The sequence below is a fragment of the Echiichthys vipera genome (assembly GCF_963691815.1).
Source record: "Echiichthys vipera genome assembly, chromosome: 2".
Classification (NCBI taxonomy): Eukaryota; Metazoa; Chordata; class Actinopteri; order Perciformes; family Trachinidae; genus Echiichthys; species Echiichthys vipera.
In genome coordinates, this window is record NC_139827.1 from 23,483,038 (window position 1) to 23,505,337 (window position 22,300).

Genomic DNA, 22,300 nt, shown 5'->3' on the forward strand with positions numbered 1-22,300 from the left:
AGAGAAAAGCAAATCACACAAACAAACACACGCAAGCACACATATGAATCTGTACACACACACACACACACACACACACACACACACAAACACACACACACACACACACACACACACACTCACACGCACTGGAGATGATTGTGCTGGATACTGTGCACACACAGCAGCAGCAGATTGGAATGCTAAGCAGGAAATAAATAAATAAATGTAATGCCGTGCATGATGCAATTCAGCCTCCATCCTCCCGTCTGTCCAGGGCCAAGAGTTCAGTCTAAATTAAGGAGTCATATTACTGTTGTTCTCTTGTATCTCGCCCGCCTGTGTCCCGTATGTTCCCTCGTAAAACTCCACTGCGCAGCATCCGCCTCTGATCACCTGCGCCCTCAGTCAGCTGTTTACCTCGTTACCCCTGCTGGGGAAGAGATTGTCTCCACGACATCATTAATTTAGTGTACTGAAAAGTGGCCTAACCTGAGCCCGGCCCTCTTCCTGTGTGTGTGTGTGTGAGAAGAGAAAGATTAAGACTCTTTTATGGGTCAGTGGCCACTGTTGCTCTCAGTTAATTATGGATTTAAAACACGTACTCACATGCGTGTGCTTTCACACACAAAACACAGATAGACACACCCTCTCTCTCTCTCTCTCTCTCTCTCTCTCTCTCTCTCCCTCTCTGCCTCCCTCGCTCCTTCAGGCTGCACTGTGCTATCACCATGGTAACAGCAGATTGAGGGACTTTTCGCTGCACCGAATGCTCAATTGTTATCTTTTTCTCTCACTCCTCTCCGTCTGTCTCTATTATTCTGTCATCCCCCTGTGATTTCTCACATGCACTTTTTCACTGTCACTGTTTGTTATAGACCATACATCTCTCACACACACACAAACACACACACACACACACACACACACACACACACACACACACACACACACACACACACACACACACACACACACACACACACACACACACACACACACACACACACACACACACACACAAACACACTGACAACTGATCACACAAGGAGAGAGTGCTCTTCTTCACTCTCAATCTTACACTTCCACCACTTCCTCCCCAGGCTCTCCTAACTCAGCTGGTGGTGTGACGTCCTAACTCTTCTTACCCAGCATGGCTGTGTCACTGTGGTTCCTGGGGGTGTGTGTGCTCACTCTGGCTCATGTGGCCCCTTCCGGCCAAGGTAAGCGTCACCTTCTGAGGTAGTATAATGTTGAGATATTTATCCTGTAGAATTTTTTTTAAAAAGCTGCTGAAACTGAAACTGTCAACTGATTTATTAAATGGAAAGACGTATTAATGTGCATGTAATACAACCACACTGTCGAAAGAACATCTGCAGACAAAAAAAAAAACCCAATCGGTGCCAGCGATACCGTCCAAAATTATGACCGTAAACTCAAGGGTTTAGCCAAAAGCAACTGATGGGGGAGAATAGACTGTCAAAACAGGATCTGCCTTGTTATGGAGAGCATGTGAAATGGTCATGACCCAAATGTGCAGATCTAAACTAAAATCGTTCTAAATGTGAGGGCAACAGGTTGGATGATGTCAGACTTCTGGTAAATCTGTACAGATGGAGAAAAACAGTTTAAAGGTTGCTGGAAATAGGGTGTTGCGAGTGTTATGACATATTCGTTGATGACCGGTACTTGAGACACCGTCGTTGTATGAGTGGGACTGAAGAGACAAGAGGGGTTGGTGACGAACACTTTTTTGCCAGTGAAGAAGTGCAATGAATCCCCAGGCATTCTGCAGACTCATCTGGCTCTCTTCTTAGCATTGCGTAATATAAGGTTTTAAAAGTATAGCGTTAAGAAAAAAACTTTCACAACCCCGACACAGCAAGCAGCAGGATGACTCACGGAAACACGAAAAGGGAGAAACGGATGATGCTGTTGCTACATAGATTTGCGTGACTCAAATATAAGTCACTGTTTTTGCAAAGTCGTCTTAAGAAAGCCAAAGTCATCTTGTGACCTACAGTGCATAAATAAAGAAGCTTACCAAAACATTTGAAGTGTGCATCTTGCCAAAGAGCTTCAGAAGCTGTAGCTCCCAGTTATTAAACAATCAGTCATTCAGCACCACGGACAGTTACAGTACACAAGTAGCATACTAAACACACACACAAACACACACACACACACACACACACACACACACACACACACACACACACACACACACACACACACACACACACACACACACACACACACACACACACACACACAGACACAAACACACACACAAACACACACACACACACGTTCGCTTTAAATGTGGGCTTAATCCTGACGCAGCAAACACCTTTGCATGTGTACCGTACTATACATGATAAAAAAGATGATGTGAACAACCGGATTAAGGTAATGGTAATGTGATTTTCTCCAGTATCTCTCTTTACACGGATTAATACGGCTGTCAGTTTAGTTTACACACAGAAAGATATGGCAAAGTGAGATACAGCTTTCAAGGGGCAGAAAATGAAATAATAAAATCTTATTCTTTTGTTGATTTGTGTTTACCAAGCAGCTGACAGCCAGGAGTGTAAGCTTTATTCTCCCCACTGGCTTAAATCACAACATATTGTGATGTAACAACACATCACATAACAAGCAGGTGTCACAGTGTAGGTGTAGTGCGATTTATGTCAACAGTCACACTTTGTTTGCATTTGGGAATCCTTCCAGTGTGAACGTTCACACATGTCTGCATTTTAAAGATTAAATTAAATCACATATGAGGTGTTAACACTGCAACAGCATGTACTATTATTTCATCAGGTCAGATATTTGCGTTCAAATAAGTTGTAATTGGGAAATTATTAGTGTGTACATCAACATACCTGCTCATGGCTGAAAAAAAACTCTGCAACAGTATTTAAAGGGATATTCATCCACCAAATATAAGGGTCTGTATCTCAATTGGAAGTACTACTCAGAATGTAAAAACAGTTGTTTTCTCTGCCTCTAGAGGGTATAGCGTATAAACGGGACTATAAGTCAGGATATCTCAGCTTCTGTTGTTTCAAGTTTGACCATTTGTATAGTCACACCTCTGTGGATGGCAGTGTTGTTCCACCGCTCTGATCCAGACTAGTTAACTCTAAACATGACATTTTGTACACTATGCACTTCCTTGACTAGTGTGACATTACGACAGGGTAGTGTTGTCTCAAATTGCAGCCGTAATGCACTTCATGGAAATGACGAGTAACATTTGACTGCTCAGTCTTCTTCTTCCCACCATCATCTGACTACAGTATAGTGGTACTTACTGGAAAAATGATATATATATAATTACTTTTGTATAGTTGTTTGGTCGCCATTTTCACCCACTTTAAAATGATGCGACCAACTTTTTAACCGCTCTAAGAGCATAGGTACTAAAACTGCACTGGATTTTCATGACTTTCCAGTGTGATCGCATTATTCTCCAGTTCAATACAGTCTGAAAGTTTTTTTTTTTTTTTTTTCCCTTTCTTCCTACGTCCACCCCTCACAAGCAGCTATGTCCCGGGCCGCCATGCCATTCGGGCTGCTGCGCAGAGAACTGGCGTGTGAGGGTTACCCCATAGAGCTGCGCTGCCCAGGAAGTGATGTGGTTATGGTGGAGACCGCCAACTATGGTCGCACCGACGACAAGATCTGTGACGCAGACCCCTTCCAGATGGAGAACACACAGTGTTACCTCCCTGACGCACTCAAGATTATGGCCCAGAGGTTTGTGTTCGCTGGGTTACACGTCTTGCTGAGTGTGTTTTTGTAATCAAACAGCAAAGGTACAAATTGGAATGTCATTCTTGTACAATTCGAGTATGTGCAAACATTTTGGAAGCAGTTAAACCGATCAATTAGAGCAACTACTGTTTCCTACAAACAGTATGTGTGCACTGCTGTATAACATACATGTGGATTCATGTCAGAGGAAACGTTAGACAAAGCCAATACTTGTGCTGTGAGTTGTGTGTATGTGCAAGGGCAGTAATCTCTCCAGCTGAGTGTGAGTGCCGGGCTGCACCATTAGCTGTGTACTCAGCAGTGTTTTCCTAGAAGAAGTGATCAATATTCAGTGAGAGGGAGAGGGAGAGTGGACAAATGGAGTGTCCTTTGTTTCCCCTTTCCTGTCTGTTAATCTGCCTCTTCTTTGTTTTTCTCCTTATACCATCCATCCATCCATCCATCCATCCATCCATCCATCCATCCATCTGCTGCCCTGCAGGTGTAACAACAGGACTCAGTGTGTGGTGGTTGCAGGAGTCGACGTCTTCCCAGACCCCTGTCCTGGAACATACAAGTACCTGGAGATCCAGTATGAGTGCGTCCCTTACAGTAAGTATGGATATATACAGTATATATACAAGCACACACAAACATACACACCCAAACCTAATCACACGCAAATATGTGTACATGCACACAGAACACAGAGATTTAACCTATTTTTGCCGAGCTACATTGAAGGTTTAAAGTGTTTTTTTTATTCATATATCCTTTGATGTATCCATGAGAAAGTGATGGATAGAATTTTTTTTTCTCAGGGAGTGAGTGAGTGTGAGTGTGTGTGTGTGTGTGTGTGTGTGTGTGTGTGTGTGTGTGTGTGTGTGTGTGTGTGTTTGCGCGTGTGTGCGTGAAATATAAAAAATGAAGTTGGATGGATAAATAACAGAAAGGGGAAACTGTAGGACATACTGTATGTCTTCTATGTGAGTGTGAGTGTGTGCGAGAGTGCATGTATGCACTTGCGCGTGCATGCATGTGTTTTCTTTTTCAGATTCACGCCACGGGAGTTGCTCTCTTTTCTCCACAGGAGCCTGATTGAGGGAAGGAGAGATCTCGGGGAGGTGGAGGGAGGGAGGGAAAAGGGGGAGTCAGGGGGCAGGAAGGGAGGGGAAAGGAGAGGAGAGGAGAGGGAACGAGGGGAGGGGAGTATGCTGGGTCTCTTTTGTGCTTCTTCTTTCTTTTATGTGAACTATAAAGATTGTGGTGAGAATGAGTTCCAAAGTCTTTATCTGTGCAATTCTTTCTTTCTTTTTCTTTCTTTCTTTCTTTCTTTCTTTCTTTCTTTCTTTCTCTCTTGCTTGCTTTCTTGCTTTTCTTTATTTCCCTTCTTTCACCCTCTGACTTCTCTTTCTTTCTCTCCCTCTTTTTTTTCCTATGCTTGAGTAGAAGTGGACCAAAAAGGTAAAGACAAAACATTGTAGCATCTTGATCTCTCCTCACCCCCAACCCCCCTCTTCTCTCTCCTTCTCTTCCTCTCTCTTACCATCTCTCTCTTCCTCCTGCCCTAGGACGTTGTTTCGTAGTCATGCTGGATGTTGCCCCCCTTTTTTTCATTTCCTACTTGGTTATTTTTTCAACCCCCATTTTATCCATCTCTTGTTGTTGAAACCCGTCCTTTTATCCAATTTTATCCAGGTTCTGCACCTAGTCTCTCTTTCTTTTCTTTATCTCTCCAGTGTCTTCCCCTCTTCTTCCTCTCTTGCTCCTGGTCGATCTCTCTGTTTCTTATTTCTCTTCCTCTGTCTCTCTGTGCACACACAAACACAACTGCTCACACAAACAAAAACATATTCCTATTACCTTATCTCTCTTCCGCTCGATTTTCTTTTTCGCACACAAGCACCTTTCTTTCTTTCTTTCTTCCTTTCTTTCTTTCTTGCTTTCTTTCTTTCTTTCTTCCTTTCTTTCTTTCTTTCTTTCTTTCTGTCATTCCTTCCTACTTGTCTGATCATCCTCTTCATGCTTATTTTCCCTTTCTTCCCTTATAGGAAGAGCCCCTTATTTATCTTCATAGGAAAAATAAGACCAAATGTGTGTGATTGTATATCCTTCTGGATGTGTGCTTACCAAGCACTGCTTCTGTGTGTGAGTGTGTGTGCATGCCTATTTGCATGTCAGTGTGAGACTGTACAGTATACATATGTGTCCATACAGTTATTGACATGTGGGTGGACCAATCGTTGTGCTCGGCGTAAACTAACCTGCCCTCTCATTCACTTTAAGGCAAAATTTAGCCCCGCCTTCTGCGTCCCTGATTCTACCTCACACTCTTTTCACTCTTTTTGCACTAACCCACACATACACACACACACACACACGCACATGCACATGCACACACACACACACACACACACACACACACACACACACACATACACACACACACACACACACACACACACACACACACACACACACACACACAAACACACACACACACACACACACACACACAAAAAGTGCATAAAGCATAAAGACACACATATATCATTGCATAGTCCCTGTTGTATTACTGACCACACACACACACACACACACACACACACACACACACACACGCAAACACACACACACACGCAAACACACACACACACACACACACACACACACACACACACACACACACACACACACACACACACACTAACAGTGAGAGATTGACAACACATCTCTTCTGTTGCTTGCCTCTCAAGATCAGCACAGGTTTTTTAAATACTTCTCTCTTTTTCTCTTCATTCTTTTTTCTTCTTGCTGCATCAACTGCATCTGTTTCGATCCATTTTTCATGCATCAATCCATTTTCTCCCTCCACCTGCCTTCACTTTCCTTCCACTCTTTTCTCTCCCTCACATCCCTCCCTGCTTCTTCTTCTTCTTCTTCTTCTTCTTCTTCTTCTCCTTCTCCCTCCCTCTTCCTCTTCTTTCTCACATCCTGCTGTCTTCTCCTCCTAACTCCCGTCTTCCAGTTTTCGTGTGTCCTGGCTCACTGCTCAGCATCCAGTCGGCCTCCTCTCTCCTGGAGGCTGAGCACCAATCAGGGGCATGGTGTAAGGACCCGCTGCAGGCTGGTGACCGGCTGTACGTCATGCCGTGGACGCCGTATAGGACAGAGGTGCTTTATGAGTATGCTTCCTGGGACGACTACCGCCAGAACAGAGTCACCACCACCTATAAGTGAGCAATGTCTGCGTGTATGCATGCTTAACATCTGACCATGTGACTCTGGGCTCTGGACACTTGTGTTTGGCATTTTGACCTATAGATTAAATGATTAATCAATTCATCCAAACAAAATCTAAATGTTTTAATGATAATGAAAATAAATGTTAGTTTGGTGCTAATTTCATGTTCTGTTCAATCAATTTGAGAGATTAAAGCCACTGAAAACATGGTTTCAAATGTTAGTTCTAGTAGCAGTTAGTCTCCATGACTAAATTAGGTTCTATCATATCAAACCCACTTTATAAAACTATGTATGGTTGTTGTTTATTCTGCTATAGCCAAGACATTAATTTGTTACCTCTCTATATATCAGCCATTCTCACTCTAGCTTTAAACCATGTTCACAACGGGCACAGAGCTGTCATTAGATTATGACAAATGTTGCTTAATCCTGACTGGTGCACAGAAGGTTGTGACATGACCTGTTTCAAACGGAGCCCAGCCCAATTCCAACCAGTGACAGAAGCAAAGACAAAAACACAAATATAGAAATCTGTTATGTGAAACAACAAGAAGCTGAAGGAATATGAATATGGATTGCAACTTACTGTAATATAAATAGTTTAATTTTGCATGTGCAAATTTTTCATGATTCTCTGTCCTAGGTTACCTAGCCGTGTGGACGGTACAGGCTTTGTGGTGTATGACGGGGCTGTGTTTTACAACAAGGAGCGAACGCGCAACCTGGTCAAATACGACCTGCGGACACGCATCAAGAGTGGCGAGGCAGTGGTGGTCAATGCCAACTACCACGACACCTCACCTTACAGATGGGGAGGGAAGTCAGACATTGATCTGGCAGTGGACGAGAATGGCCTTTGGGTGATCTACTCTACAGAAGCCAATAATGGACGCATCGTGGTCAGCCAGGTACAGTCGGAGGACGGAAAACAGATAAATGATTGGAAAGACAAAAGTAAGAAGGTTTTTATTACTAAGTTCTCTCATGTCGCCATGTTTGCAGGTAAACCCCTACACCCTGCGCTTTGAGGGAACGTGGGCCACCGGCTTTGACAAGCGTGGGGCGAGCAACGCCTTCATGGCCTGTGGCGTGCTCTATGCCGTGCGTTCTGTTTTTCAGGATGATGAGGGGCAAGCGGAGGGCCGAGTCGGCAGCGACATGGTGGTTTATGCCTACGACACTAGCCGTGGACAGGAGCTGCCCGTTCAAATACCATTTCCCAACCCTTACCAGTACATATCCTCCATAGACTACAACCCCAGAGACAACCAGCTGTATGTTTGGAATAACTACTATGTGCTGAGATACCCGCTACAGTTTACACCGCCACCGCCAACTAAAGGTTTGTGGTACAAGTAAACTAATGCGTCTTGATATACTGACATGTGATGAAAGTATAACATCAACGTTGTTTCCGTCCTTCTAGGTCCCCTCTCTTCTCTGATGACGACCGTCCGCTCCTACACAGCAACAGTCGCGGTGGCCCCAGTACGGCCGTCGGCTTCTCACCCCATTGGTGTCATCAACCGAGGACCCTTTGACCAACGCCCGATCACAGCCATGGTTCCTCTGACCCCACGTCCACCTCTGCGGGTCCCCTTGGCTCCCGGTGGCCCGGGTCAGGTGGGCGGATGTGAAGGCCGGGTGGCGCGAGGGGTGCAGTGGCCGCCCACCCTGAAGGGAGAGACAGTGGAGAGACCCTGCCCGAAAGGGTCACTGGGTAGGTGTAGCGCGTGTGTGTGTGCAGATGTTAGCTACCAGTCTGTGTGTTTCATTGTGTGTGGGAGTGTGGTTTTTGCATGTGTGTGTCTGTATCTCGTTTCCCTTTGAAATGTAGTCGGATGTCCCCTCTTTGAACTTGCCCTCAGATGAGAGAGAGCAGAAGAAAGAGGTTATAGTGTCAAGAGAAGCTAGGTTCGTCAACTCTTCCTCTCGCTATGCAGCTGTCTTCCTCGGCCCAGCGCTCCCTCTGACCAAAAGCTGTTATGCAGATTATGTAGATAAGCTTGTGGTGCATTTTGCCTCATCCTAATCATGTTGAATGATTTGAGCATGGTTTTAGCACAGAGGTGATGATTCCACTGATAAATAATCTAATTGATGTGAGCGATATCAGTGTGGCTGTTGTCTCATAAATAAATGGTGTGTCACACACGCTTTAGTCCTGTTTTTCATGAAATATCAACGCATAAAAACGCCCTGCTACTTTACTGAACATTTTAGCTCCTTTAAGGTCAGAGTTCAGTCTCAAAGTTTGCAACTTCACGCGCTGGGGAAGACAGTCAAACAGGCTAAAGCTAATAGCCAACAACCCAGGTGTTCTTTTCAGGACTTGATAAATACCAAAACAGAGAGAGAAGTATAGCTTTTTGCTAACATTTGACATGAAAAGCAAATCATTCAGCCCTTTGTTTTCCCTGCAAATGAAGAGTTTTTGATCCTGAACCTGTCTCTAAGACTTTAAAGTGTACAATAATGTTTTTGAAAATGCTAACACTTGAGCCATTACTTTTAAGATTGATTTTAATTCATTACTTTGTTTGCACACTGGTGGCAAAAATAATCATAATATAAAAATGACTGCGCTCCAAGGGACAGAAATGTATTTGCAGCCCATAATTTAAGGAATATTTTTTCCCGCTTTATAGTTTATTTCATGAATATATTAAAATAATTATTCATGAAATCCATATTTAATCAAGGAACAGTTCTTCTTAACAACATATTTGTTGTTTGTTGTTGTTCTAATGCTGCACTATTATTATTTGCTATTAGAAGAACAGTGTTTGGGGGATGCATTGAAAGATAAAAGATGCATGGGAAAACATGTGCGAGGAGACACAGAAGTGACAAACCACCTCAGATCCTGTAAAACATGAGCTGTTCTTTCTCTCTCTGACAGCCTGTGTCACCCTGTCTGTCTCTGCAGGTATAGCTTCCTATCAGTGCAGTCAGTCCCCAGTGGGCTGGAGCTCCAGAGGGCCTGACCTTTCCAACTGCACCTCTCCCTGGGTCAGCCAAATTGCACAAAAGGTTAGTCACACACACACACACACACACACACACACACACACACACACACACACACACACACACACACACACACACACACGCGCTGTGCAAATGCCTTAAAGCCAGTCAGCAAGCAGTTCTCTCTTAAATGTCAAAATATTTGACATTACAAACACCCCTTCCTCAATCCAGATTAAGAGCGGAGAGAACGCAGCCAACATCGCTGGGGAGTTGGTCAACCTGACCCGGGGTCGTATTTATGCCGGTGATGTCAGCATGTCTGTCAAGCTAATTGAACAACTATTGGACATCCTGGACTCCCAGCTCCAGGCCTTGAGACCAGCCAATAAAGAGTCAGCAGCACGCAATTACAACAAGGTAAATTGTTCCTGTAGTCATGGCAGAAGTGTACTTGACCTTTCCTTGAAATGAGAGTGGAAATGTCAGGGATAATGATTCTAACAATATATGTTTTTCTTCTTTTCAGCTGCAGAAGAGGGAACGCACATGCAGGGCCTATGTTCAGGTAAGATAGATACATAGATTCAATGTATTTCATATAATCAGGAGTTAGAATAAAACACTCTGTCTTCCTCTCCGTCAGGCGGTCGTTCAGACAGTTGATAACCTTTTGGGTCCTGAGGCTCTGGTGTCCTGGGCCGATATGAGCAGTGTTGACCAGTCCCGCTCAGCATCACTGCTATTAGATGCAGTAGAGAAAGGAGCATTTCTATTGGCTAACAATCTGTATGAAGGCCGCTTCAGTGACAGGGCGCCGAATGTTGGTACGTGGTGTCGCTCTTTCTTTCGTTTGCGCTACACGTTGTGGAAGTTACCAGTTCGTCTAAGCTCTTCCTGTGTGTGCATAGATCTGGAGGTTTATGTACTAAATACAGAGGCAGACATACAGGACCTGACGTTCCCTCACTCCTATGACAGCGACAGTATCTTGCAGATATCAGCGCTGGCTCTGCAACAGTACAGCAACAACGGTCTGTGACACGCACCAAAACTAATCAATATTTTGTCATTGACAGCTCAGTTTTATAATATATATATTTCCTGGGTTGGTGAACCATAGGGGTGTGTGGAAGTTATACTAGTTTTTCTCCATATTTTAAAAAATCCAAACATTATAAAATGTAGGATGAGTGTCTCATTTTGAATGTTTTTCGCTTCGCTGCACAGGCCAGGTGAAACTGGTCCTCTCTCTCTATAAGAACCTGGGCTCCTTCCTAACAACCCAGAACTCAACTCTGCGTCTCGGACTGGGGTTGAATCAGGGATCAGAGGCCAGGCGTAGGAGCCTGGTGGTCAACTCCCACGTCATCTCTGCCTCTGTGCACAGAGGATCCAACAGAGTGTACCTCTCCGAGCCAGTGATCTTCACTCTCAGGCACCTGCAGGTCTGTATGGAAATCTTTTCACCTCAAAATTAATGTTTAGAGTGAACTCCTTTTGTGTAAAACCTGCTCACTAAATATCCTTTGTGTTTTTTATTTTTTGGGGGGGGCGTTTGTCTCAACAGCTGGAGAACCACTTTGGCCCCAACTGCTCTTTCTGGAACGGGTCCGGGGTTTCTGGGAATGGCAGGTGGTCTACGCAGGGCTGTCGCCTGTTACACACCAACAACACGCACACTACCTGCGCCTGCAACCATCTGTCCAGCTATGCCGTCCTCATGACATATCAGCAGCCTGCTGTAAGTAACACTCACCACAAACACCTTCACGGCGCACAGAAAGTGGTTTTAAGGCTCATGACAGCGTAGCAACATGTAGTTATCACTCAATGAATACACCTACAAGTCTTCACTATATTCAGCTGGTATTTTTTAAATCTTGTGAGTCTGTGTGTGTCATCATGGCAAAACGTAGTCCTGGAAACACCTATTGTAGCGGGAATGACCACACAGAGCAGGTTTTCAGTATTTTGCCAGGTATATATACCTTTATATCTGTCTCTCTGTCTGTGTGTCTTTCTGGACAGATTTTGTCACGGCAACAGCGCCGCATCTGTGTAAGATACAGTCATGAAACGTTACAAGTGTAGTTGAGATAAAAATGAATGTCGTGTTTGAAAATGGGTGTGGTCTGAATAATTGCCCCAGAAATAGGGGCGTAAGAAGTATAGAAAAGGGGCCCCACTGTACGCCCATGACCTGATTTGGTGTCATGGCTGGGGTGATCCTAATGCAGGATGGTCTCTAGTTAATTTAAAAAATATTGATCAAGTATTCAAACACATCTGAAACAGCAATTGTCTGTGAGTTTTTGGGTATGCATGAATAGCCCATGTTACCGAGTATTATTGTCATTACTGCTTGTTTTTAGTTGGCCAAGAGTCAAACTTTAATGTCATAAATATCCAGCTCCATCCTTCACCAACATAGGCTTCCTGACTACACCTTTACGCACAGTTGAACTTTGTCCCCACGCGCTCTCTCAATTGTTGTTTATAACTCAAGCACAGTGGGGTGATCCTCGTGGGCTGTGGCTGTAAGAGAGAGAGAGAGAGAGAGACGGTGATAAATGCTGCAGGCAATTTTGTCCTGCCATGAAATTGAATTAAATGCTTCTCTGCAAGATTTTCTTTTTTGTTGAGTATGACTTCATCATTTAAATAGATGTTATGCAGCACAAAGGGACACACAACCAGAGGCAGAGACACTTCTGCACTCCTCACCACGAAATACATCCACCTACGCTCACAAACCTACATCTGCACGTTCCTAAGTTCATACGTACTCTATGAGCTGATAAATAATCTCCCCATTCTTTCTTTCCCGTCTCTTCATCAGTTCGGGGCCGGTGTTGAAGAGCTTCTCGTCTATGTAGTATCCTGGGTTGGCATCTCTGTAGCACTGGTGTGTTTGGCCACCTGCCTTACCACCCTGTGCTGCCAGGGGGCGCCCTGGCACACGGACCACAGCACCATCCACTGCAACCTGTGGGCCAACCTGCTCATCACTGAGCTGCTCTTCCTTGTCGGTGCAAACAAGACGCAGTATACAGTGAGTGTTCAGAATCACTATTTGAAAGCATTTTGTTAAAGGTGGCATTTTGTTAAATATTCCTCCTTGTCCTTTGAAATTTGCAGGTTGTGTGCTCCATCATAGCTGGCCTGCTACACTTCTCGTTGCTCTCAGTGTTTTGCTGGTTGTGTCTGGAGGGGGTGGAACTGTATTTGCTGCAGCGGGAGGTGTTCGAGGGACGTAACTCCAGGAGGAAGTATTTCTACCTCTGTGGCTACTCTATTCCTGGGCTGGTGGTGGCTGTGTCTGCAGCCATAGACTTCAGAGGGTACGGCTCAAAAACGGCGTAAGTTGACTAACGCGCACGCGTGTGTGTGTGTGTGTGTGTGTGTGTGTGTGTGTGTGTGTGCACGTTCTTGGATCTTTGTATTCTTGTGTCAGCTTTAAGACTGATTTTGTTGTTTTGGAGGTTCTTATTTTCCTGTAATTTACTTCTATGTATGTGTGTGTGTGTGTGTGTGTGTAGATGCTGGCTGCGAACAGACAATTACTTCATCTGGAGTTTCCTTGGACCTGTCGGTGTCATTGTAACTGTGAGAGTTCATGCCCGCCACCAACCTCTTTGTACATTTTTATATGTATTTTTAATCATCGGTGTGTAATAATTTTTTGTGTCAAGTCATTGTTGATGAATACATGCTTATTCTTTTTGGCTTCAGTTGAACCTTGTTGTCCTGGTGATGACCTTACATAAGATGCACAGCACTGCCGCTTTGAAGCCAGACTCCAGTCGCCATGACAACCTGAGGTAAGTGCTGTGTCTCATGCTGATCTGTTTTGGGGTGATTATGTGCGGCGCTCATTGTGTTTCAGCAGGTTTGGCTCCAATCACACAGTAATTAGAAAAATACACGTAATGTAAAATCAAAATAAAAAATCTATACAAATTAGCTTGGAAAAATTGTTTCTTGAGCTGGAGGCAGTCTGTTATGTGCCTGCATGAAACAGATGTAATGTAATGTAAGCAACATTTTGAACAGTTACAAACGAGTCAAGCATTCACAGCATTTCAAACTCCAGAATAAAATGCACTTCATCAGTAGTGGGAGCTTGTGGTTGGTGTAGTTCTTGAACTTGGTAGACATTGACACACACACACACACACACACACACACACACACACACACACACACACACACACACACACACACGCACACACACACACACACACACACACACTGACAGGGAGTTCTTGTTGAAATCATTTGTCAGAATGAAAAAAAAAAATTGATTTCCAGGGCGTGGGCAGTGGGCTCCCTGACGCTGCTCTTCCTGCAGAGCGTCACCTGGTCCTCAGGCCTGATGTTCCTGTGCGCTCCATCTCTCCTCCTGGCTTACCTCTTCTCCTCCCTAAACACCGCCCAGGGCCTCCTCATCACCATACTGCACTGCACCCTTGCCAGGAAGGTGAGTCGCTTTGTCCACGTGCCGTTACGTAACCGCGAGTCTCTGCAGCCTCATGATTTGTGACTAAAGAGATGTGTTTCAATATTGTGTGTAGGGTCAGAAGGACTACGGCCGATGCCTGCGCCTTTCGCAGTGCTGCGCCACTTCCTCTTCCAGCTCTCCGGACTCGGTGAAGGGTGCTGCCCTGCGGTCCAACAGCCGCTACACCAGCAGCCAGAGTCGGAGAGCTACTGCTAACAGACAGGTACATTACAACACACTGTACAGTACCTCTAAGTGTCTAGCTTTTTGTCTGACTTTAGCTATGGTTAAGTTTGACCTTATGTGGAATATTTCTCTTCCAGAGTCGTATCAGGAGGATGTGGAACGACACTGTTCGCAGACAGACTGAATCGTCTTTCATCGCTGCGGACGTAAACAACACACCTACTCTTAACCGAGGTAAAGATTATTTTGTTCTTTTAAATGTCAGTGCCTCCTCTGTTGTTCAAAGAAGGTGATATTTATTTTCTTTTTTCTTTGTCCCCCCCCCCCCCTCCTCAGCTGCTTTGGGGAACCATTTCCTTACTAATCCGGTGTTGCAGACTCATGCTGGAGCCTCCCCCTATGACACAATGCTGGCCCAGGGATACAACCAACCCTTCACCTCCACAGGTACATTTCATTACAACACTCTGTCATCCTTCATAATTTCTACACAGCATACCCTCTCTCTTTATGTTGGTATGTTTTACTGTCCTTTTACTATTCACAGATGGTACCTTGCAAAACTCTGATGCCACATTAAAAAAGGTGTCCCTTCAGCTGCTTAATTATAAAAGTGCACAGCATCAACTGTCAAGGACGTTTACTGTGTTTAATTCTGACATACTTTTTGACAAGGTTCTGACAATTTCCCATAACTCCGTCTATCTTTTTTGTCTTTTGCTTGTTAAATAGAGCCCTAAGACTGGATTTTCAAGGACAATACAGCTAGCAATATTGAAGGAATTTCAAAATCATATCATATCAGCAGATTAACGTATTTCGCAGTCATTCCCAGCTGCAATGATGGTGTAGAGACACCGAGAGCGCAGATGCGAAGGACCTGGAAACACTGACCACTCAGAGCAAAGTGGGCTTACAGAGATAGGTGCTAAAGGGAGCGTTTCAGACGGATTCAGGTTTTGTTTTTTTTAACATTAAAGGATGTAAATGAGCATAATGTGGGACCTTTTCATTTAAAAATATTAAATTGTACCGTAAGTGCTCCCTCATTAACAAACTGTGATGGTGACACTGCTTCTAAATTAGCGCAAACATGCATTAAATCCGCAATTTCTTGTAACTTGCTGATGCCAGCATACACAACTTATACGCTGATACCTATGTATGTGCGATAAGATAAAAATTGGCCAATAATATCAGGTGACTAATTTATCGCTTGGGTTCTGCCTGAATTTCCCTGAGTGGCCTAAAACTTTTGCCTGTTTGTGATTTTTCTGTGTCTGTACAGTCTGAACGTTTGGAATAAAAGCTGAACCATTTTTTTTTTTGTTTTATATCTGTGTCATGATCTTTAAGGCTTTGACCATGAAATGTTTGTCTTTTAAATGTTTTTGACACTTTCCCTCTCTGTCTCTCTGTCTTAATAACGTGGACCAGTAGGAACCTTCAGAAACAAGCAGAGTACGAGCTCTCCTTTATTGTGCTCACTCCAGTCATTGAGCCCCACTTCCTTGTGCAACTCATAGACAATCAGTGCCACATTTTCAGACAGTAATTATTCATAGACCATGTAGACATAACATACATCTCTTCCATGTGGCTATATAACCAAACATTTCATCAAAGGATATTATTAATATTCAAATCTTGGTAAAGCCACACTCTCACTAGGCACATGAACCCTAAAGTCTGCTCATTCATTCATACGTTCATCCATGTAAATCTTTTATGATGTCCCTCTTTGGTAATTGTCATCTGCATGTTTCTTCCGACAGAGGGTGGTGTGTCCCAGAGCCAGGAGTCCTGTGGGCTGGACAGTGTGTGTCTCAATGGAGGCTACACTCCCAACACCTTTACCCTGCACGGTCTTGGAACCACGCCCGGGTCCCGAGCTGGAGTGGTGGGCAGCACTGACCTTCTGCGGGAGGGAGGAGTTGGGATAGGAGGTGATGACATCTCCCCGGCACTCCTCACCCCACATGGGGCCACAGATCTGGGCAGCGGTGCAGGAATGCGCCGTAACCTGTCTGATGCAGCTGCGTTGGAAAAGATGATCATCTCAGAGCTGGTGCAGAGCAACCTGCGGCCCTCAGTGGCCATGCCTGTTCCTCCTGAGCGCTACGGAAGCCTGGCGAGGCCTCACCACCATGACAGGGCTGCTCTCACACACACTGCCACTTTGACTCGACACGCACAGCCACCCCAAGAGGGCTGGGCTGCCACCATGCAGCCAAACACACGCCACAACGCACAAGAGGGCTGGGCGCATACACGGCACCACACACAAGACAATGAGACATATTCCACAACACGTGGACAAGATCACATCACGGTGCCGCGCTTACAAGATGGCTGGACACACTCACAAGTTTCTGGAGACTCTGAGTCCCGTGAGCTACTCAAAGATGGGGACAGGTCATTGCAAAGCACTCTGAGTCGCCGCGGGCTCCAGGACAGGCAGCATGTGCGTCCCCCTGATGTTCAGGCACGGCCCTACTCCACCCTCAGTCGCACACCTGGTACTCTGTCCCGTCACCGTGGCACAGTGGAACCAAGCGGAGGGACAGACAGAGACAGAGAGAGGGACAGGGAGCGTTATCGGGACAGACCCCTCCCGCCTCCTCCTCCCCCTCCCCCACAGGAGTCTGAGCCCCTGTACAAGGCTCTGGAAGAGCCGCTGCTGATGAAACAGAGGGAGGCAGGCGTAGAGACATGGAGAAGCGTTCAGGACAGGGAGAAGGACGAGACATTTCTCCTAAAAAGAGATGAAATGATGGACGAGTGGAGGGGAGAGACCGAGAGAGGGAGGGATGAGTCTTTTGCTTCTCAGACGAGAGATGGAGAGATGGATGAATGGAGAGCTGGGATAGAAAGAGGGAGAGAGGAATCTCATCTGTTGGAGAAAAGAGGTGGAAGAATGGAGGTGTGGCGGGGAGAGACAGACCAGGAAGAGACTTTTATAACTCAGAAGAAAGATTTTGCGATTGATGCATGGAGAGGCGGGATGGACAGAGAGAAAGACGAATCCTTGTTTTTAAAGGACAGAGATGGATGGAGAGCAGGGATCGAACGAGAGAATGAGAAGCAGAAGGACAGAGTGCTGGATGTGTGGAGAGGAGGGATGGATATAGACAGGGAGGAATCTTTCCTGTTCGAGAGCAAAGATGGCGGTCTCGATGGGAGGCAAAGAGGGAAAGACAGAGGGTCTCTTCGTTACCACGGCGAACGAGAGGATTCTGAAAGCTTTGCTCTGCCTTTGACCCCCGACCTTGACCTTGATACTGACTCCTCACCTATCTACGCCCGAGATTCAAACCCCTCTCCGCTCTATCCCGGAGACCGACGCTCGCCTCCACTCAGCATTTTTCCCCGAAGCTCTCCCCCGACAAACATCTTCACTCCTCGAGACACTAACTCGCCTCCGAACAATCTCTACTCCCGCCACTCACCCCAAGTGTACAGCCGAAGCAGCTCCCCTCCTCGCTTCTACACCCGCACCTCCCCTCCGACCCTCTCGTACCCTGACAGCAGCCCCGAAGGTCCAGAAGAGGTCAGCCCCACTGGCCAGCCTCAGCGGCCCGCCTTGGAACTGCCCTACAGCCTGGGGCGACCCCCGCTGGGCCCGCGGCCCAATCACCTGCAGACCTTCTACCAGCCGCCGCTGCCGCCGCCGCTGGCGTCCAATGGAGAGGCAGTGTACACAGCAGAGCCCACCTCGGAGGGAGATGACGGACAGATGCAGCGGGTGACGAGCCTGTGACTAGGGCGGTGGTGATCGGGGCATAGAAATCAGGGATGAGGGATGAGAAAGAAGATGGGGATATAATAATTTAATTAAACTGACGGAAATGATGCTGATTATGATGATAGCGATGATGAATGACGACGGTAATGATGATGACAGTGATGGCTCCTCCCTGCTTCTATCTCTCGATCACCACGAGACTTCCCCCCTTTTCATGTTTTGTTACTTTTCTATGACTGTGATCCATTTAAAAAAAATCTTCCTCCACTTCCTTTCCTTATCCTCTCTTTCCTGAAACCCTGCTGTGTCTTCCCTCCTCATTGGTGCTGATCCTCATTGGGCCATCGTCTAAGTTTCTATTGGTTCGTCGGCTGGGTGTCACCCTTCCCTGTAGCAAGCAAACAGTGTGTCAAAGAAGCACTTGTGTGTTGCCAAAAAATCCTTTCAAAGAACATGTGCATGACTTTATAGTGGCTTTACAAGGCTACATACTGTAGGAGGAAAGTGCTGAAGTGAGTGTGTGAGCGTGTGTGCGTGAGTGCGTGTGTAGCTTGATGAGCATGCGTGCGTGTAAGGATGAATGTGTGTTTGTGTGTGTGTGTGTGTGTGTGTGTGTGTGTGTGTGTGTGTTTGTGTGTGTGTGTGTGTGTGTGTGTGAGTGAGTGTGTGTATATACATCATTCTTGTATATTTAATGTATCACAGTGAAGCATTTGATCAATATCAACTGGGGGGCCTCTTACACACATCCCCTCCTACTGATTTTGAACTCTTGACCAATCCCATTCCACATCAAGACCAAAACCTCCGCCCCAGCTCCTCCCTCCACCTGCCACAAACTGTTGGTGATGGAAGTCGTTGCCATGAAGCGTGTCATAGCAACAGAACTCTTGACTCCGGAGCCAGAGATCATAGAAACCTCAAAACTTTTCTGCAACCCCCTGAGACCCTTGTACATACCGACCTCAAGTGTTCTGATTGTCTTGTATTGCTATTGAAGTTCAAGTAAACATGTGAAATAAATGTTCCTGTCTTTCTCTTTGTGTGGGTGTACAGAGAGAGAAGGGAGGGTTTCACAGAAAGGAGAAAGATATCTGCGGTGGAAAAGGAGGCAGACGTACGACTGTTGATGCATATAATGATGAGAATGAGCTAGATAAATAGAAAATACTGTTACAGACAGTAGTTGAATGTAATAAAGTACATTTACTCAGATACTGTACTGTAGGTAAAGTAGGAGTGAACGATATATCGAATATACCGAATATTCGAGTATATATTGTCACGCAATTTTTTTAAGCAGCTGGTGTCGGGCCGACTGGTACACAGTGTGTGATGTTATCTAGAGGGCATGGGAAACAGGAAAAGAGTCCTGAGCCACATTTACTTAGGTTAAATCAATATACGTGTATTTATATGAAAAATATAAGATAGATTGCTTTGTGCGTTGATAAAGTGACAAACCCAGCAATAATCATCATCGATTCTGTAGTCCCCTTTAGTATCGTTCAGCTAATTGTTTTGGTTGTGATTGTTTTACAGCAAATTCGTTCTGATAAATGAAGTGCTTGCTACCTGCCTGGCACCAAATGGCAGGCATACAAAGTTAGCTTATGAACATAGTGGAGCATGTTGCAGCTATGGGGGTCAAATATTTTCTTCTCATGTGGTTGCTGGAGTACAAAAATAGAGAATAAATATTGGACTTAAATTTGTCAGGTGGCCATAAACATGAGTCTAAATGAATGGTTTGCCAACCCAAAACATGTTTGCCATATTAACTTAATAGGATGTTATTATGTCAATGTTGTGTTAAAAGTTACATGTTCAGCCCAAAGGTGGTAAAATAACTCTAATTAATAATTTAGTTCAGGATCAATAATAATCCTCTTTTTGTGTATCAAATGCTTTAGAAAGAATGTCACAAATTGAACTTAAAGATCCCATATTGTTGAGTCATTCCGTCTCTGCAATGACACTGCAGAAATGCCAAAAACACAGGTGCAGAAGATCCGAAAACACTGACCAATCAGAGCAGACTGGGCTTTTTCTGGAGGGGGGCTTAAAGAGACAGGTGCTACAGAGCGTTTCAGACAGAGGGTGAATACAGGTATATTCAGACAGAACAGAATGAGCATTAAACTATGCAAACATGTTCTAGTAGAAACCCAAAATACAAGTATGAACCTATAAATAAGCACAGTATGTCCCCTTTTAAAAAAACATTTTTAATGATCTGTGTGTTCTTGGAGTGGTATGAAGTATATTAACATACAGTATATTAGCATTATAAAAAAAATATGGGAACTAGTAGAGTCCGTACGTTTCAAACTTGGATTATATCTTTTGTGTAGACATTCTCATAGTCATTCCCTCATTATTAAAAGACGTATACGCGACGCTGCACACAGAAGGATGGACACATCCTATCACATCTAAATGGTACGACACACGAGAAAACTGAGTTGCTTTCTCGCTATTTGTGCTTTCCTTCAACACCATTACATTCACTAGGTTTGCTTTATATATATATATACAGTGTATATATATATATATATGTGTATATATATATACAGTGTGTATATATATATATATAAACCAAACTGCTACAGTCCAACAAATAGTACGTAACTGTATAAAATATATTACAAACTACCTACACAATTATTAGAAAGTGGTAATATTAACATGAAATTCAAAAAAGTGCTTTTACAGTATCATTCGAGTTGTACAAAATCTGTATATATTTACAGGTGACCTATAGAGTGGTAGCGGTTGCTGTGTGTTCAGGATTAAGTTGTCTCATCTCACAGGTAAGTATCACATGTGAAGCTAAGGTCAGTCACAAGGACAAAAGGTTGAGTGCTCAGGCTGCTTACACAACACCGGCGGAATAGCCGGTATTGTTTTCAGCACACTCCCTCTTCCTTTCTCCCAGTTCATATGTTTTGTCTTTTGAGCCCCATACAGTATCTCACAATTTTTACTCTCCCTTTCTCTAACACACGCCGTCCCAATACTGAGGTATGTGGTTTAACTTCACAGGAAATGGTCTCACATTCTCCAAATTCTTGTCTATCCAAGCTAGACTACAGGCAGCAGGTGGATGTTGGTACACACAGGGGTTGGTGGAGGGGAGGTTTAGCAGACAGTATGGTGGGGCGACAGGGGGCTGTCCAGGGCCTCAGTCAAGGACAGATCTGAGCTTGGGCTTTTAAACATGGACGAGATGTGGAAGGCCTGGGAAGCACACAAACACAAGCCAGACCTCAAGATTTTAACAATCGGTGATATGTGGACACTCACAATAACAAGCGGGCAAGGTATACTTACCACCCAGTATGCAGTTATAGCTCCCTGTATGTAGCCTGTTAGCACGTCGGATGGGTGGTGCCTGTAGTCTGAGATGCGGGTCAGACCTGTGTAGACTGCCAGCAGAACCAGGAGGAACTGCAGAACAGGCCTCAACAGCCGAGCCCCACGCCATGTCAACCGCGCCTGCAGGTAAAACTAAGACAAAAATGAACATCATGTTATTTAGTGCATAGAACAATAAGGTCATCATCTGTATACTGTAAATAATGACCAAGGTGTTTGACCTGAATGTAGGAAGGACTAACGTACTATATTTTTATACATTATATTTATTTGAAACACTCTTACACACAGAAGATGCTGTCGATGGGCACCTATTATATGAATGTGATCAGAAAGCTACGTAGCACACACATGGTGACAGGGAGCTGACGGCAGTGTGTAAATTGAGTAACCCCTCCCACTCCTGAAATAATACAGGGATTTCTTAATCCTGTGCGAATCGGCCATTTATATTACAGACTTCCTGAGGTTAAATGATTTTACCCCACGTCCTCAAACTAATCCCGTCCGAATAGGGCAAGAGGTGG

The 22,300-nt window shown here is 44.8% G+C and overlaps 2 protein-coding genes across 2 annotated transcripts in view; one reads left to right on the forward strand and one right to left on the reverse strand.

Moving 5' to 3' along the window:
- Positions 1-1,132: 1,132 nt before the first annotated feature.
- Positions 1,133-18,410, forward strand: LOC310964677 (adhesion G protein-coupled receptor L1-like; the record flags this gene model as incomplete). Its single annotated transcript, XM_083937906.1, has 25 exons — positions 1,133-1,202; positions 3,531-3,747; positions 4,247-4,356; positions 5,194-5,208; positions 6,773-6,980; positions 7,634-7,898; positions 7,993-8,332; positions 8,417-8,710; positions 9,920-10,023; positions 10,195-10,380; positions 10,490-10,528; positions 10,607-10,787; positions 10,872-10,994; positions 11,191-11,408; positions 11,531-11,704; positions 12,803-13,015; positions 13,102-13,322; positions 13,503-13,569; positions 13,696-13,784; positions 14,275-14,443; positions 14,538-14,687; positions 14,788-14,884; positions 14,987-15,097; positions 16,088-16,111; positions 16,426-18,410. 25 exons carry the CDS (start codon positions 1,133-1,135, stop codon positions 18,408-18,410), a joined length of 5,670 nt encoding a protein of 1,889 aa, XP_083794032.1.
- A 2,662-nt stretch (positions 18,411-21,072) lies between these two features.
- Positions 21,073-22,300, reverse strand: part of LOC310953645 (phospholipid phosphatase 3-like) — a 6,219-nt gene continuing 4,991 nt past the window's right edge. Inside the window, exons 5-6 of the mRNA XM_083922739.1 lie at positions 21,729-21,905; positions 21,073-21,635 (exon numbers count right to left, since the gene is read on the reverse strand). Of these exons, the coding sequence (XP_083778865.1) occupies positions 21,537-21,635; positions 21,729-21,905 (276 nt within the window). The 3' untranslated portion in view covers positions 21,073-21,536. The remainder of the gene's footprint in view (positions 21,636-21,728; positions 21,906-22,300) is intronic.